General features: G+C 38.7%; 1 protein-coding gene and 1 long non-coding RNA gene across 2 annotated transcripts; one reads left to right on the forward strand and one right to left on the reverse strand.

The window, feature by feature from the left end:
• Positions 1-5,353: 5,353 nt before the first annotated feature.
• Positions 5,354-12,421, reverse strand: LOC101477216 (COUP transcription factor 2). Its single transcript, XM_004539779.3, has 3 exons — positions 11,424-12,421; positions 9,686-10,210; positions 5,354-7,552 (listed from the first exon to the last, which is right to left on the reverse strand). The coding sequence occupies exons 1-3, from the start codon at positions 11,920-11,922 to the stop codon at positions 7,278-7,280; spliced, it is 1,299 nt and encodes a 432-aa protein (XP_004539836.1). The 5' UTR covers positions 11,923-12,421; the 3' UTR covers positions 5,354-7,277.
• A 157-nt stretch (positions 12,422-12,578) lies between these two features.
• Positions 12,579-17,431, forward strand: LOC101477040 (uncharacterized). The gene is made up of 3 exons (XR_190904.1): positions 12,579-12,658; positions 16,154-16,237; positions 16,807-17,431. It is a non-coding gene; the product is annotated as an uncharacterized LOC101477040 (long non-coding RNA).
• The last annotated feature ends 482 nt before the right edge of the window (positions 17,432-17,913 follow it).

A 17,913-nucleotide genomic window follows, 5' to 3' on the forward strand; every position in this document is an offset into this window, starting at 1 on the left:
GAAAGCAATTAACCAAAATAGTGAAGTTGCAGCCCAGCCAGCAAACCAATGATCTCACTAAAGCTTTGTAAAGCTCAGAGGATCTGCTTAATGCAACTATTTTTACACTGACATACATTTTTTTACACTATTAATTAAAACTGCTGTAGCTGAATATTTCCTTCATCACTCTCGACGTAAAACAGTTCGTCTTTATCTTTATTTCATCTCTTCTGTACAACCTTGCAAGACTGAACTATGCAGACTGAAAAATCTGAGAGACAAAACAAAATTGAGATATTTGAAGTTTCCTGATCCTATGTAAATCCTCTAAGACTTTCATTTGTGTTTGGCTTCGTCTTTGTGCCATAATATCTGCTTTCTTCATCCCAGTATGATTTTTTCTTTTGCCCCTGTTGCCTTTCCAGTAAAAAGGAAAAAAAAACTTTTTAAAAGGAAGATTTGCATGTTAATGGATCTTAGCAACAGCAGAGGCCCTCTCAGCACTGTGCTTTTCAGTTTCCCATGCTCTGCTGCAACAGTACATAATAAAAACAAACAAAAAAGTAGTATTTCACATGGCCCTAAAATTTCTTCTGCCCTCAGTCAGATTAAAACCCATTCCAGGAAGCTTGTTTGGATCGGGTTGTAAAAAGAGATCACTGATAGCAATGTATTAGTGGAGGATTAACATGACTTTCACCCTGGTTTCTGTGCACAATAAAGCTTTAATCTAGGCTCTGCTTGTGAGGCAGGGCTGCCGGTTGGGCCAATGAGACGCTGCCGTGTCTGCAGAATATCCCCGCACATGGGTGTTTCCTGTGGTGGCGGAGGTGCTGGGGCTGGGCCTGGCAGCAGACTGCGGTGACAGACGCGCCCCTGGGATTCCACCTGTCAGCCACACAGGCACTAATCGACAGGCTTCCTATAAGCTGAACTCTCTGTCACCTCTCTGTCAAATCTTCATCATCTCATTCGTCTGATGACTTCCCTCTGCCCACCCCCATCCTCTTCTTATCCAACGCAAACTCCGCCCATCCGCCTGCCTGTATAAAACACACCAACACCAATCCTCCATGCCTGCTGCTCCCAAACAACATTCAGTCTCATGTGTAAAAATAAAGAAAATTGGTTTCTTTTTGCTTTAAGGAATAATCCAAAATCTTCTATGCAGCTTCTTATTAAAACAAACCCCATGAATCCCGCCCCTCCCTCAACATCCCTGCTTTTCAGCTTTAATGTGACAGAGGTGGGCTTTAATGTTTGGTAGTAATTGGGTGGGAGAGGGAGAGACTGTTTGGGAGGAGGAGGAGGCGGAAGGGTCATGGTCAGGTTTCTCATGGAGGTTATTCTGCATCTGTCTCTTAGCAACGACAGACCGCTCTTTGTACAGTCCTTGAGTTGATTGGTGTGTGTGTGTGTGTATTTTTTTTCCCTCCTTGGTCGCTGAAATGTTTTGCGAGGGGGGCTCCTCAGCAGACAGGCTTCCTCGCATATTCAGTGCTTTTAAGATTTTGTTTCCATGAGCGTCAGATGGGCTCGCTGAGGCGTGGCGCTTGCTGTATCTTCACCTCCACGGGTTTACATTTGCATTTCTCAAGTGAGGGTGAAAAAAAAAGACAGAAATTGAATTTTTTCAGTGAGCATTTGAGACCAATGCTCCTTTAATGATGATTGTGCTGTGAATCTTAATAACCTTTTCCGGCATAAGTTTTGGCAAACGGTGTTAAATGATATGGCTGCACGGCTAAAGTTTGGTGGTTTGATGTTGTCATGTCTGCCTTCTCTTTAGCTGGTATAAGGTGAAAGGGCAGACCGGGGTCAAAGGTCATTGAATGGATCCAGGGGAACCTCTTGAATCTTGCCATCAGCTTCAAGGCATCTAAGCAGGGAGCTGGAGTGGCATGATGTCAGTCTGAACAGGATTAGTAGGGCAATTCGGGGACAAGGAAAGGAAATAAGAAGGAAAGCCAGAACTTGGCCCCTTCTTCCCACAGCTTAGGTTTGCCCACAGATAAACAAATGAGTACAGTAAGCAAAGTTCACCCATTTCCATGTAGAAGCACAAAATGATGACAAAACTGTGCTTTAGTTTGACCTAATTTACTGACCAGAGGGAACAAACATATCTGCATCAAGGCGTTTTTCACAGTATAACTTATTTCTGGGACTTTATTACAAACAAAAGTAGCAGCAATTCTAAACTGCTGCTTTTGATCACTTGCAAAAGATTTAAAAATATGTTTCTTTGATCCGACGGGGCTTCCGTGTTAAATGTGTCCCAGAAACTTCGCTTTTGAACAGCTTTTCCGCGCAAAATGTGAAACTTGTTCTCAGATGTTTCAGGTCCCTTTAATGCCAGTTTCCAGACAGATGGAGCCCCATTTCGGAAACAAACGTGCTTTTAAGTCTTCCGATCACACTTAATCTCTGTACCAAGCCAATGGACTCTTTACTGACTTGTACAATCATTTATGTTCTGTTAGCCCACTGTATGGGAAGACGTTTGTATTTAGAATTAAACACCTTGCTCTCAGTAGAATATAAAAATGTCCTCAGAGAAGAGGAACTGTTTACCTTCACTCTGAGTCTCTTTGGCGGTATCAAATGCAGCCACTGTATGTACGCTGAAAACAACTCTTTCCTCAACGGGACAAAGTTCAAGGCTGCAGTTCTTTAAAATGCTTCACAATAAAAGCACAAAGTTACACTAAATATTAGGGGGAAAATGGATATATCTCTTACAGAAAATAAGATAAAAAGTTCAGGCGCCCATAAATAAATAAAATGAACGACTGAAGTAAATATACAGTAAAGATCGAAAGATCGATTAAAAGACCAAGCTTCCTTTACTCGCACATAAACCCTGCCTCACTGTGGGAGCATTTGTTTCTTTATTTTTCTTGTTGTTTTCCTGCTCTGAAACTTCTTCTGCTCCCTTTTTCGTTTCATCTAGTATTTTGCTTTGTTGTTTACAGCGTTATCACAAATACACAATAAATTTTTTTTATTAGGATATTTTTCCAAAAGAGAATTTTAAGCAGACACGTTCAAAAGTCTTGTATTTTATTTTCACATTATTATTAAAATAAAATTTAAGGAATGGTCAAAATTGTTTTGTTTTTATGTGGCTAAAAAAGTCGGTGGAAGTTGATTTGAGAACTGAAGGTTTTGATGTGAAATTTTAACATAAATATGTAGAGGAAATATATAATATAAAGTGTGCTGTAAAACTTGTCAACACATTCACCTGTAAAATGTTTAAATGCACAGAGATAACAGTTATTAACTGGGCTCCGTTTCAAGAAATATTTGAATTATCAAATCATTCCAATAGTTAATTTAAGTGTCGCAGTTTCTTCCCGTTCGGCGTAAGAACCCACTGAAGTCCCACAGTAAGCGGTTCAATTCAACCAACGCAGAGAGACATAAAAGAAAAATATTAGGGATCCAACAGAAAGGCGCATTCCATAATATATTGACAGCTTTCCGTTTTTCAAAGTAAAACCACTTTAAAGGTGCATTGCCACCAAAGAAGAAGAGGAAAAAATACAAAACTGAATATATTAATTGTTTGTTTCTGGCGAGAAAACACAGGTGACAAATTTTCTTTAAAAGAAATAATATTTCAAATATTTTCTGGATTTCTATAATGTTAATAATATATCGATATTATATAAAAGTTAAGAGATACATTTAAATGTTTAACTTATAAAATTCAAAACAACATGGTAGCTTTGAAAGTGAAATTTAAAATAAGAATCCCTTCAAAATCATAGTTGATTAGAAAGATAATTAATTTAAAGCGCTTTTATTTAGAAAATAAAGGCGCAACGTTCCAGCAACTCAACTGAATTTCTCAGGAGTTGTGTTTTGTACTTTTATTAAATCAACCGTTTTGTCCACCAGGCGTTCTAAAAATAAATAAATAAATAAATAAAATGTGAGAGGAAAAAAAGTCAGTCTTGGTCTTTTCTTTAAATAACACAGAGCGGGTGGAAAACTTGCAACAATACAGTTTTTTAATCTTTTTATATTTTATGCACATTGAGTTACCGCGTGTTTAAATGTACCATATAAGAAACAATATGTACGTGTATGTGGAATTATCGATCATTCCAACAAACGGGAAATACATGAGATGTTATGCAATTTATTTTTCTTCGCTTCTTAAATCTTATTTTTCTGGAAACTATTTGGTTAGACATGTTTTTAACATTATATATATATATATATATATATATATATATATATATATATATATATATATATGAACTCAGTTTCAGAACTTTCTAACAGCGTCCACATCTTGATTTTTTTTTTTTTTAAATCAAGCATTTCAGGAGGTTTCTATTCGAGAAGAACTGCGCAAAAGCTTCGTGAACTACATTAATCACAGCACCGCGCAGGAACCCGGACAACAGGTAGGTCAGTGTTATTTCATTTGTTCAGTAAACTATTTATAAGCATTTGCGCTGCATTTCTTAAAAAGCTATAAACACTCCGACAGTAATGCTTCCTGAGGGCTTGAGCATCATGGTTCACTACTTCTCACTTGACGATGAATATTAATATTAAAAAAAAAAAAAAGATCTCAAGCGATATGACTGGCTGCACGCTTTCATCCTCGAAAGCTGATTGGCTAGGTACAAACCACGCTGCTTGATAACTGATCCAGCTCCTGTGCTCGTAGAAAACAGCAGAGAGATGTTTCCCCCCTTATTTATTACTCCGGTCAAGAAAAAAGGCAAAAACGTGGCCGCGAAGGAAAGTCCATTTGAGTAGTGTCGCGTATTGATCTCAGGCTGAACTCTTTTTTCCACCACCACATAAAGCCTGGACACTCTTTTCTCATTATCGTCTCTTTGGAGCTGTACGTGTGTGGGAAAATGCTCCATTGTTTTATGTTGGCCCTTGGGCCCAGAACACCCAGGGGCCGACGGGCACCCAGCTTCGGCCTCCTCAGGGTAAACTGTAGTGACAGAGCACGCAGGGCCCCCTCATTAGCTCTGTGTTCATTAGAAGCAAAGAAGCTGATTTAATCCTCTCTGTCCTCCTCAATCTGGCACCACAGTCACGGTTTTAACTCCATTTTCATTCTCTTATGAAGAGTTTAACCAGCTTTTTTTTTTTTTAACTAATAGAAGATTTAATAGCAAAAAGAGTTGGAAAAGCAGCTTTACCTTATTTGAAGACAGACTTTTATTGTAGTATTCTAAAAAGAAAATGTTTTTATATCATACAGTTTTCTTTTGCATGTGTGGATGTACTGATACAGCCATACTACAAGATCATACTAGGTTTTGTCTTAATAGTTAATTTAAAACTATTAATAAGTTATAAAAAAAAAAAAAAAAGCACAGCTACAGGCTACAAGCTGCAAGCTACAAGAAAAGGATGTAACGTGACACTCTTTGTTCCCTCCCTTTAGGTGTTTTCTTAAGTTGTAAAGATGTTAAAACTGAGTGATCAAGCCCAATATAAGATAAGTGCAGGAGAAAAGTTAACTGTTTTCCTGCAGGTTGTTAAATAAGGCAAATGTAAATACAACCTGACATTCACATAAAGCTATCACTGTCAGTGGAAGCAATTAGTTTGATTAAAACGCCCAATTAGTGACAATATTATAGTAAGAAATGGGCTCCAGAACACCAGACAGACTCCACTTGGCTTACGTTTCCTTACTCCATTGCAGTACAAAAAAATCAAAATTATAACGGATGCGCTCCCTTGTGTAAACACACTTGATTCCTGTTGGAAGGTGACAAACATGAACACTGTTGAGCTGAAATGACGAAATAAAGCAAATACACTTTATTTATAAATCTTGAGTTATAATTTAATACGGTACCAATATGTTAACCAATATGCTTTCACAGTACATCAGAGTGGTTGTCAAAAAGAAGTAAACACAAATACACTCACACACACACACACCCACACACACACACATGCACATACACTCTAAATTCAGCAATACCCTGCAGTGGTCTGTTGTGCCATTAAGTGGCCTGGGCTCATTAATGCATGAGTTATACTGAAATAAATTTGTTTCTTGGCCTGGGAAATTAAGAGATTGTAGTTATTATAGACCCAGTGCTCTTAAAATCTCTGAGGAAGTCAGTGTAAAAGTCCAGGAAACATAAATTCATTAGAAGTATTTGGTAATGCATTTGTCCTTAATCTCGTAGTGTCATTCGTGTTCTTCTTACCTGTCACGGGAATATGATTTGGACTTTAACCCCTCTAAATATAAAAAACATTGGATTAAGCTATCCAACAGTCAGCTCACCGCCATGATTAGCCTCTCAGTTCAGATGAGGAAAAAAACAGAAAAGTTGAAGTGTGACAAAAATCCGGGAGAGACAAATTGCTTTGAAATAGGATTTTAAAGAGTTTAACTGGAACATTATGGCAAAAGGGAAATAATCGTATTAGCCAAGAAGTATAACGAAGAAATGACTAACGCTTGGCGCAACCGAACACTGAGCATGAGAAGTGCAGTTCTGAAATGTTTTTGCTGTTCTCATTCTTTGCATGTCAATAAGAAAACCAGAATAAGAAAACAAAGTAACTAAAACAAAGCATCAATCTCACCTTTCTGTCTCTATGCAACCGAGCAAAAAGGTTGAAGTCAGAAGAAGTCGGGTTTCAAACAATCATATTAAATCTTTCTGAAATGTTCCTTTAGTCCAAAGTGCTATGTCTGGAAGGTATGAAAACAACAACAACAACAACAACAAAAAACAGATCAACACAAGACGATCCCTGCAGTTTTCTCACTAGCTGGGGTAAAAATATGTAAAACATAAAAAAAAAGAAAAAGGGAAAAAAAAGAAAACAAAAAGGATCCAAAACATAATTTACAAGCACGATAAATATACACACAGGTCCAATAAATATTGTTTGTTATCCCAAAAACCATAGACTGTGAGAGGTCACCACACTGCAAAAACATGTCCATCTTAACCAGTCATTTCGTTTACTGACATTAGTTCCCTTTAAACAAGTGAAAATTTCTGCCAGTGCGGTCAGATCATTTCGTCATTGGTAGATTTCCTGTATTTTATGGACCCCTCTAAAAGTGGCATAATGGAAAATAAGGCAGCTAATACCTCCGGTATGATGAAAAAAGCAAATTAAATTACATTTTTACCCTTAAGATACTTTAGAGAATTTAATTCCACTGGCAGTTTTTTCTCTTGTTTAAATCAACAGAGATTTTACTATTTGAAATGACTTGATTTGAAAAGTGGGACCCTTCCTGACCTTAGTAGCACCACAGCAGCTTTTATTCTCTATTGAATAGCCATGTAAGGCCAGTTGAAGCTGCTACCAGAAAGCAGCATGTCCCTTATCAGAGTTTCTATGGGTGTTTTCCCCACCAGACGGACGAAGAAAAGCTGCTCTATGACAGAAGAAGAGACGCTGCGGAGGGAAGGCAAGCGAAGCAGCAGCTTCCCAAACCTGTTAGGCTGGTTGGGATACTGGCTCCTCACATACTCTTCTAAAGCACACTGCGATTTCTCCTGGAGACCCTCCACATGGGCCACATCTGATAGACCACAAGCATCTACAGAGAGAATGTAACACAGAAACAAATAGGCAGAAGAGAAGAGGTCAGGACCAGTGGTTCAACTGGGCATCTGAAAAATACTTCAGTTTCACGTTTATTCAGTGTTAATACAAAATCACCAAAACTCGCGATGGTACAGTCTGAATGTGGAGTTAGATGAAAAGTTACAGTGATCGAAAGTCAAAAAAGCACCAGAAAAAACAAAAATCTGTAGGTATTACTATTTACAGATATTATTTAAATCCCTGGGTAAGACATTAAAGAAGAGGTCAGGGCAGCAGAATGCCAAATCTTAGTGGATGCATTTAAATATTTTATTACTTTGTAAACAGATTTGAGTGAACCTCACTAAGATGGTATCAGAACCATCAACCATAAACACAGAACACCCAATAAACTAGTTAGTCAGACATGGTTGGGTAAATGTAGAGGTTTAAAAATGTAAAATTGGATACTGTAAGAGCGCAGTGGCAGGTTGAAAATAAAACATATAGGCAAATAGTTGAGGTTTGTCAATCTGATGCCATCTGGGATCAACAATGGTGCCACTGCTCTCATCCAATCAAAAAAAAAAGAATACTCAGGGCCCAGACAAAAGGAAGGAAGCACGGCAAGAGCATTGATTGCTCTGAGTCATTTGCATTTCAACGCACACCAGACTCTTCTGTCTGTACTGTAAAGCTGCAGGCCGGCTGGAAACAGGGGTTAAAGCAGGACTGTCCCAGTTTAAAAGGCACGGGCTCACATGTGCTCACATATGCTCACGGGGACTAAAATAGACCAATAGGAAACCTTCTTTGTTTATTTTTTTACTCTGCTGCTACTTGTCCTTTTGAACCCACTCACAATCTAACAACCAAACATCCCTCTGTCATCTAAAAGGCTGTGAAGAAACTGGCATACATTTTGCATTGCAAAGTCAACTAATAGTTCCCATTGCTTTATGAACAGTACAAAAAAAGCTTCTTTATGAAGATATTTTCAAATTTAAAGATGTAAAGAATAAAATGTATTATGCAGTTACATTTACATGCTATGATCGTTTTTAAAACAGTGGCAAGATTTAAATATAAAAATTTTCTTTTTAAAATAAAAAAAACCCCTCTAAATTTTAAGCCTGAAAACAAGTTTTTTTCACTTGAAATTAATATATATATATATATATATATATATATATATATATATATATATATATATATATATATATATATATATATATATGTGTATATATATATATATATATATATATATATATATATATATATATGTATATGTATATGTATGTATGTAAGTATGTAATAAATCACTCTGCTGAGGCACCTTTTATGTGAAGCAGCAGTGGAATATAGATGCTGTCAAATGTTTAACTCAAACCCATTTGCATAACCTATTCAGGCAGAGTATTTCATATTTTAAGGGCTGTAAGGATTTGATGCCGTTTTAAGACCATCAAACTCACTCACTCACACTTCCTCTTCAGTATTATTTTAATGCAGATAAACTGTTGCTTCAAGATCTGACAACTGTATGAGGTCACTTAAGTTCACTATGAATTCTATCAGAGGTAAAGCAGCTGGCTCAGGTTTAAAGGGAGTACTTTTCTAGAGCAAATCCAACATATATGATTTGTATTCCTTTTTTAATGACCGTTTATAACGATATCAGAGGATCATCAGACTTATGATCATACTAAAATCTGCAAAAGAATTATTTTATATAGATTTTGCTTTTAAGGTGTTTCAGAGTTTTAATACAAATTATTGATTTTTCTTTTTAGCCCCCCTCCCCAACCCCGAACGCACAGTTACCGAGTGTTATGCAAACTATTATGCCACGAGCAATAAAAAAAAATCTGTAAAATTATTTTTATAAGATTTTCTGTCGTTTTTTTGGAAATATTTATTCCTACGTTTTTCGGGCGATTTTTAAGTAACGTTCTCGTCCGCTCGCATTAATTTTGTTTTCGCTACATTTGGAAAATAATTTATTTAACTAAATTAGGATTTTAATTTTGATAGCGGTTGTTTTCTTCGTGATGGTGGCGGCACAATTCTCCTTAGATTTTAAGCTTGCGTGATTTCGCTAAAATGTCAGCCACAGCGTGTGTGGGGGTGAAAAGGTAAAGTTTACCTGTGGTGAACAGCACGATGGCCTTAATGCAGCTGTACTCCGCCGAATCCACGTGCAGCACCTTCAGCTTCTCCACCTGCTCCTGGAAGACCCGGATGTGGTCCATGAAGGCCACCACCCGGTCAGCAGACATTGGGGATGCGTGGAGACCAGCAGCGGCCAGTAGGGGGGCGGCGTGGACGGGCATGGAGCACTGGGCGGCGTTCAGGACGAACAGTTCGCTCCAGGTGAGGCGAAGAAGGGCCACCTGGTCCGGCACCTGCAGGTCCGGGAAAAAAGGGATGTTGCGGGCCCACTCCACAGCGCTGAAGAGCATCCGAGCCGCCAGCTCGCAGATGTTCTCAATGCCCAGGATGTTGTTGTTCTGCAGGCACTGAGAGCCAAACCTGGAGGTCGGGTAGGGTTCGGCCCGCAGCAGCAGAGAGATGTACCCCGACAGATAGGAGTGGCACTGCAGAGGATCCCCGTTTGTCAGAGCAAACTGGCCGTGATATGACTGGGTTGGTATTCTGCCTCTCTGGACAGCTGGAAGAAAGAAACGGCAGAAATGCCACATCACGCTAGAAGGCGATTAAAACAACGAAGATGACATTTAAAGAACCCTAAAACTAGACATCACGCACGGGACGTCATTTACAACAGCATATGTGAATTAAAACCTCGCGCTTATTTTAGTCAGATTAGGCTGGGATTCCTTTCTAATGTCAGTAGTGAGCTAGCTTATGGTTGGCTGGCTCTTCAGAAGTGGACATGGATAAGTGTTGTGGACAGCTCCTGGAAAGAAATGTCACATTCAGCTCGGTGTTGGGAGATCTAGAGCACAACCTGCAGATAATGGCGTGTGAGATTTTTTTTCCTTTCCCCCCCTCTTTTCTTTTTCTCAGCGTGTTTCTGGGTATTCAGTAGCGTTGCATTTTTTTTGTTTCAAATGTATAATTGCTCCAGTTCACAGCCCAGATTCCGTTTTCAGTTAATGCTCTCTAATATCATCAAGTGAGTAGGCTTATTGTAACTTAATTATTTATTTTTTGGCTGTGAAATCTCTAATAGCCTAAACTTTAATAAACTTTCACATTTAGACAACAAAGCAGACTCTTAGTAGACTAGTGTAGGCTGCGGTCTGGGCCTAGTGCTGTATATGAAAAGCATGCATAATGAATAAGAGCAGACACACATGGTCCGCACGAGCACATCATTTAAAAATGTATTTTACATTTTTATGGCTACAATTTAAACGAAAAAAAGGCACTAAAACTAAAGTTAAATATATCTACTGCCGAATGTGAACTCCTGACATTTAAAGCTTCTGCAGACTCACACTCACCGGGGATGATGGACATAAAGCGGAAGGGGAGCAACAATAGTGCACCTAACATGCTACAGGATGCTAGCGGGAACATCTGTAATAATTTGTAATATTACACACTGAGGTCTACACAATATAAAGCTATAGTACCCGAGACAAAATAAATAATTATACACCGCGTATTTAAAAAAAATATATATAGACATTATTAAATGAATAAAATATCCCTAGTGTCAAACAAAGGCAACATGTGGCGATGGTAAGGCTCCTGGGTCCACAAAGAAATATGTAAACATAAGCTAGGCTACACATATGTAGCATCCACACAACTAGATATGGGGCAGATATGCGTTCAAACATAAAAGAGTGCTGCATGTGAAAATGTTATGGATGTGATAGTACCAGTAATAACAGTTTGATGCCAGCGCGTACCTTCTCTCCTCATGCCGACTTTGAGGCATTTCTTGAGGCGACAGTACTGGCACTGGTTGCGGTGGTGCTGGTCTATGGGACAGTTCCTGTTGGCCCTGCAGGTGTAGGTCAGGTTTCTCCTGACGCTGCGTTTAAAGAAGCTCTTACATCCTTCGCATGTGAACTGTCCATAGTGCTTCCCGCTGGATTTATCCCCGCACACGATGCACTCGATCTGCTGGCTCTGCTGTTTGTCCATGGACAAGGAGGAGGAGGAGGAGGAAGAGGAGGTGCTGTTGTTATTGTTGGTGGTGGTCGCGACGGTGTTGCCGGACGGATTGGACGGCGGTGCTCCCTGAGGTGCAGCTGCTGTTTGGGGTATTTCCAGAGAAGGCGCCGGGTTCATGTGTCCCGTCAGCTCTCCGGGCAGAGACAGAGGTGCAACCTGAGACACCGGGGAGGAAAGAGTCCCCTGAGAGTCCCCGACCGCCTCGGTGTTTCTCCACGCTACCATCGCCATTTCGACTTTCTCCAAAACTTTTTGCGCCCAACTTCGTTTTTACGCGATAATTAACTCACACGTACTGTCGGCATCAATAGCTAATACACAGTCATGGGAAACTGCGGCATTGTTTGACGAAACGAAATACAATTTCAAATAAAATAAATAAAAGCGAGCTCATAGGATAACGGCAGAAAATTAAAACGAGTTCACAAGTGAAGATTGAGCAGTCACCCAGAAGCAGCTGCTGGCGCGGACAAAATCCAAAAAGACAGCTTCATTCAAACCGTCATAGTGCGCTATAGCATCCACAGAGGGGGGGAAATAAAGACGGAGCCATCCACACAGGGAGGAAACGTTATCCCCAAAATATACAATCTGATCCTTTCTGTTCTGTGTGTCCAGCTTTAAACAGAATGCCGTGCGAGCAGATCCTTCATTAGGGATGGAGTCACGCGACCAGGCTTTCCAGACGCTCCCTGCTCTCCCGATCAGTAAGAAGTTACATTAAAAAGACATCAGGGAGAGAGAGAGAGAGAGAGAGAGAGAGAGAGAGAGAGAGAGAGAGAGAGAGTCAAAGAGGGGGAGTGATGGATGTTGATTTTGACGATGCTTTGCTCCGGGACGGAGGAGGAGAGTGATGCGCCCGCACGTCACCGGCTGTGAATCGGTGACGCGGGTTTGGGGCGGAGTTAACGCGTGGAGAAGCTGGTCTCGGAGCAGCAGTGCGGGGGTTCAGCTGACTTTAAAGAGGGTAAGAGTTCACATCCTCCCTGTTATGTTTTCTGCTTTCCCTCCCTGTCCAATCGCTCGCTCTCGCTCTCTCTCTCTCTCTCTCTCTCTCTCTCTCTCTCTCTCTCTCTCTCTCTCATGTGTGCGCACACGAACGGGTTTTTTCTGTTTGTTTTTTTTATTTTGTTTTTTGCACTATGACTACTTGCTTGCCGTGAATCGGTCAAACCACAGTTTGCATCATATCACCCATAATGTATATTATGAGTACTCATGTTATACTGGTACATAAAGAGACTGCTTCTGCCCGCGAAGACCCCGAAGGGGCCAATTCAGATTCTAAATGCAGTTATTTGATGCCACCTAGTGTCGTCAGTAAATTACGCAGAAAAATTCCCTTTTTTAGATCCACTTCACTCACAAAAAGAGATAGATTTTATACATTTCTTTTATAAACAATACATTTAATGCACCTCTCCTCTGCCCTGTCTTAGCTGCAGTCACTTTGTGGACTTTGTAATCACGTAATCATCCACTCACACCAAATGACTAATCAGATAAGAAGACATTTTTAGAAATTACTAAAACCTTTTCTTTTTTTCTTTCTTTCTTTCTTGAGAGAGAACGTTTACAAGTTAGTTTATGTATGGGTGAGATACATATTGGACTTTTAGCTTTCATCAGTAAACTTGCCAAACATCCTCACTTCCAGTGCAGATTTACTGTAAAAAGATTGTTGTGAAATGCTCAGTATAAACGCACAAAAATTATTATTTTAGCACAGGCTGTAAAATCTATTCTAAATATAAATTAAACAAACCGAATAAATAAACTGATGTTATCCCTCCTCAAATAGCAATAATACAAAGATATATGGGAATTAAATATATACAAGAAAACCAGTGGCTACATGTCTAGCTGAAGAGATGACACCTTCACATGCGCCTCTGCCCTTTCTGTCTCTCATGTTCATGATCTATTGAATTTCACTCAGAGCAGCTGCATTGGCGCATACGCTACTTGATATCCATAAAGCTACTGCATTTTTCAGAGTAGATTTGGTGACTTTGATTATGGTACTAAACTCAGTGTTGCTGTGTGTCTCCATACAGTTGCATTGTTTGATTTTGGTGTATTTACGTGTAGCACAACCATTCTTTTCATTTGTTGTGGATTTCTCAAATGGAATCAGTCTGATGTCCATGGATGTCTTTGATGGCAAGTCAGTGCCATGTAAAAATGTCTGTATGGCCATTTCACTGTTGACTCATGCTCCATGAGTCCTGAGGCTGAGTGTGCTGTCACGTTCTTCCAGACGGCCAGAGCTGCAGTCATCCAGCGACTGCTCGCACACAAAACAAGCCTTGCCCCGCCTGCTAACAAAACACACGGCTGATGTCCAATACCAATCAGCAGTGGAAGGTCAAGGCTAAAGTGTTTACCACACTGAATGTGGATGATGCATTCCTTCACACTGTTTATTTCACTGACCTCTCCCCTCCCCCGCTCTCCCTCATGATGGGTCCGGTTAATATTAATCACAGATTTAGGAGTTTACAGATGATAAATCCCACCTGTTTTTGGTGATCTGGTGCCCTTTATGACTTATCACCAGTGGGGGAGCTGAAAGCGAGCTAATTGGAAACAAAATGAGGGAGAGTTTGGCCAGGAGAGACCTGCTGTGTGGGCAAAACCACCAGGATATGACTGTTTGCAGTGCAGTGGGAGGCAGCTCTGGCTTCCTGCTCAGAAATCTGCAAAATGTTTCTAATGCAAGCTTGATGTCACTTTACTGAAAATTTGCTCTTATAATTCTGAACATGACAAACATTGGTCAAGCTAAAATCTGAAAAAGATATAGTGTGAAGGTGGTTGATGAGTTTATATGACATGAGAAAACTACGTTCAGCAGGTAATATGATGAAGCGTATTGTCAAGGAATTACTTGACCAAAAGAGCTTTTAGAAAAGCACACATTATAGTCTTCTAGGAATATCCGGTAGTATTCTCAGCTTTGGCAGTGAATGGGTGTGGTGTAAAGTCATTACGGTAACAAGATTAATGGTTGTGAGCTAAAAGTGCACGGTAGCCTTTCAGATCCTGCAGTGGATGTCTTCTGTTTGTGTTTTAGCAGTGACTGTGTGTAAGTGTGCAGATTCCGAAATGTCATGACCTGACCCAGAGGCCATGATGTAGAAACAAACCATTGCAAATCAAATTGTCCAATTTACCTGCAAAATAACAACTCAATATCTGAACTGTACCCACAGCAAAGTGAAATGTGTAGTGTCTGGATGTGGTTGGGCGAGGCAAAATACATCAATATTTTAAAAAAATAATCAGAATAAAATAAAAACAAAGGGATTGTGCATGTGGAGAAAAGGTTATGGTCAGCATATAACCAGTCCTAAGTTCAAAAGTGAAATATACATGAGCATTAGCATGATTTCTGGAAAAGAAAGAAACATTTGCCATTTTGTGAGCGGAAAGCAAATTAATTATTACATCTAGCTTCTACCAGTTATTTAATTATGTGGAATAAATGTGCATCCACTTTTATTTCAAAGGATAGTCCCTATATCCCTGTGATATTTCGATTGTTTAAATACTAATGAAGAATTAATCACAGTTTGTGTCTAACCAGATTTTTCTGAAAAGAAACCTAATCCAGTTACACAAGTTTCAACCTTATATTTATCAAACTTATCAACAACCTAGAATTTTATATCTGCAATCTTGCAAAATAAGCTCAATGTGCTTTTGTTAAAAAAAAACAATTAACACCAAAAAATCACAGTAAGCTCCGGAGAATACAGAGAATATGATCCCCGTGACTCTTCTGACTGCAATTGTGTGGGAAGTGTCTAAAGTGCAAGCCTGTCACAATTAGTTTGCTTTAAATTTTATTTTTGAGAATACATCCAACTTTTCTGACACACAGAACAACTTCATCTTGAATAAAATTTCTAGAGTTTTTAACCTGAATACAGTGGGAATCAAGTTTCTGTGAATAAGCAGATGTACACTAGACATTTACTGAATTTTACATGTTAAATTAAACTATAATAAGAAGTGTTAACAACAAAGTTTTACTTATTAAAACAAGACATTTAAAAAATGAGCAAAAGTTGATTTTCATGCATTTTACAGTTAAAGAACAAGGAAGTTTCTGCTACAGATTGTTGAACCGGAGCAACAATTAATATTAAAATCAGTATCTTACATTATCATTTATAGCAATTGTAATTTTTACAGTAACTAGTGACTAAAACCTTTTCATGTTTATGTCTCTGGTAATAGATGCTGGACAGTAAAGAGAGCCTGTAGATTGTCACCCTGCTGTGAACCTTGGCAGCCACTGAAACAAAGCTGGTACCTCTTAGGCTCTTTAGCCGGCTCTTTAGCCGGTTCACATCCTGGTCAGAGAGCAACAATAGTTAGTGAGTTAGATTAACACGGCACAGCCTTTGCTTAACCTGTGACCGCTGAACCATCTCTCACCTTTTATTAACCCCAGACAGCTGACCTCTGACTCCTTCAGGCCAACTGCAGAATTCTTCATGAGGTGGATTTCACGCTTGAGAGACACATTGTGCTACAGGTCAGTGTGCAGTTATAACGCACCGCTAACGCTCGTCTCACTCATGAACAGATTCATCCTGTCGAAATGTTGGGATCCTCATTAGGAATTGTACAAAATCCTACTTAACCTTTGACCTCACTCAGACTAGCACTCATTATCTCGTATGAGATTAACCCACATTGCTTTGTAAATGATAGAATCAACTCAACTCAGCTTTGAACTGTAAACAGTTTTGAAACTGATCAAATAAGATAACATTTTAAACAAGACATATGCTTTAGTCAAACCTTTTAATGTGGACTGCACACATTTCTGACCTGTTTATGCATAAGAGAACTAAAGATGACTGTATTATTATTGTAACATTTTGCAGTATTTTAATATTTAAGTGCAAAATTTGAGGCATATTTGCTGGTAGCCTTTCAGTTGATGCTGATAGAGGTCTTTCGAATGAAAGGATCGCATAATTAGTTTGACAGGTTTGTTTATGCCATTACAAAATATTTTTATTGTCCAGTCTCTAAAGTCATGGATAATGAGGGCAATAACATGATGAGTTTCTTACATTGTTGTGTTTTGTTTTTCAGGTGTTAAAGCCAAATAAATTCCCAGGGGGGCGCTGTGCACACCTTACCGTCCGGGTGGAGGCACTAAGTGGTTAATTAAGTGGAATGGAAGAGGATAAAGACATAATTCAAACTTTACTTTAAGATAATATACTTAAGTGTGATTTTTTTGTGCATTTTTATTATTATTTGTGCATCTTAGATTTTTCTTTAGCCTAATTTAGCAAATCATATCACATTCAGTTCATGGGTTAATCAGTGGCAGTCTGAAAGGGCTGCCACTTGTGGTTAACAGTGCTTTTAGTTACCTTAGGACATAGGATTGCTTTCGTTTGTTTATTAACAGCTTTGTTTAAAAGTTTGGTACTGATCTTGAGGAAGACTTTACCAGAGGTGAGGTTCAGCTCAACTTAGAAGTGATTCATTTATAGAGCTTGATCTAGTTCTGGATCTACACATTTCTGAGATGCTCCTTTAGCAATGTGATCAAATTGCGCATTTTATGTAATTTCGTCACAAAGAGAAATACGCCCCCCAATTTTTTAAAAATTATTTTAAATGAAAACATAAGAAACTAATACAGATCTAAATGTCTTTCTGATCCAGAAGATCATTTAGCCTCAATGAAGATTCAGTTAAATCTTTAATGTTGATGAATAAACACCTTGGTCTGCACTTTATCTCTCTTGTGTCTCGTGCTTTAAGTCAAACTCTGCTTACCATTTTATAAATTCAAATTTATCTACTTTTACTTTTTTACTTCTGACTTTATTTACCCCATAGTTTTATATGCACAAGTCAACGTTATATACAGTTAAAATTGTGACTGACCATAACAGTGTCGTCAGTAATCTTTTAGTCAGTTTACATCAGAAAACATCTGTGTTAATGAGTAATTACTATAGTTTTTAACTGTAATGTACAAGAAGCTGAATCACAGTAACTAACAATAAATAGTGAAGTTAAGAATACAAATATATAGAGAGCAATATTTATGATTAACATAACAAACAATGCAAAAAATATTACAGGCGTGATTTTATTATTATTATTATTATTATTATTTATCAGGAAATGAAGAGTTTCAAACACACTCACTTTTCATGACAGGCTCTTTTTTTTTTCAAC

Source organism: Maylandia zebra, linkage group LG1 (assembly GCF_041146795.1).
Source record: "Maylandia zebra isolate NMK-2024a linkage group LG1, Mzebra_GT3a, whole genome shotgun sequence".
NCBI classification, from domain to species: domain Eukaryota; kingdom Metazoa; phylum Chordata; class Actinopteri; order Cichliformes; family Cichlidae; genus Maylandia; species Maylandia zebra.

Excerpts from the sequence above, each read along its gene's own strand:
- LOC101477216 (XM_004539779.3), bottom strand. The coding sequence starts at position 11,922 with ATGGCGATGGTAGCGTGGAGAAACACCGAGGCGGTCGGGGACTCTCAG. Across the intron at positions 10,211-11,423 it reads AGTCGGCATGAGGAGAGAAG|CTGTCCAGAGAGGCAGAATA; the intron begins GTACGCGCTGGC and ends TCTTTCTTCCAG. Across the intron at positions 7,553-9,685 it reads CATCGTGCTGTTCACCACAG|ATGCTTGTGGTCTATCAGAT; the intron begins GTAAACTTTACC and ends TTCTCTCTGTAG.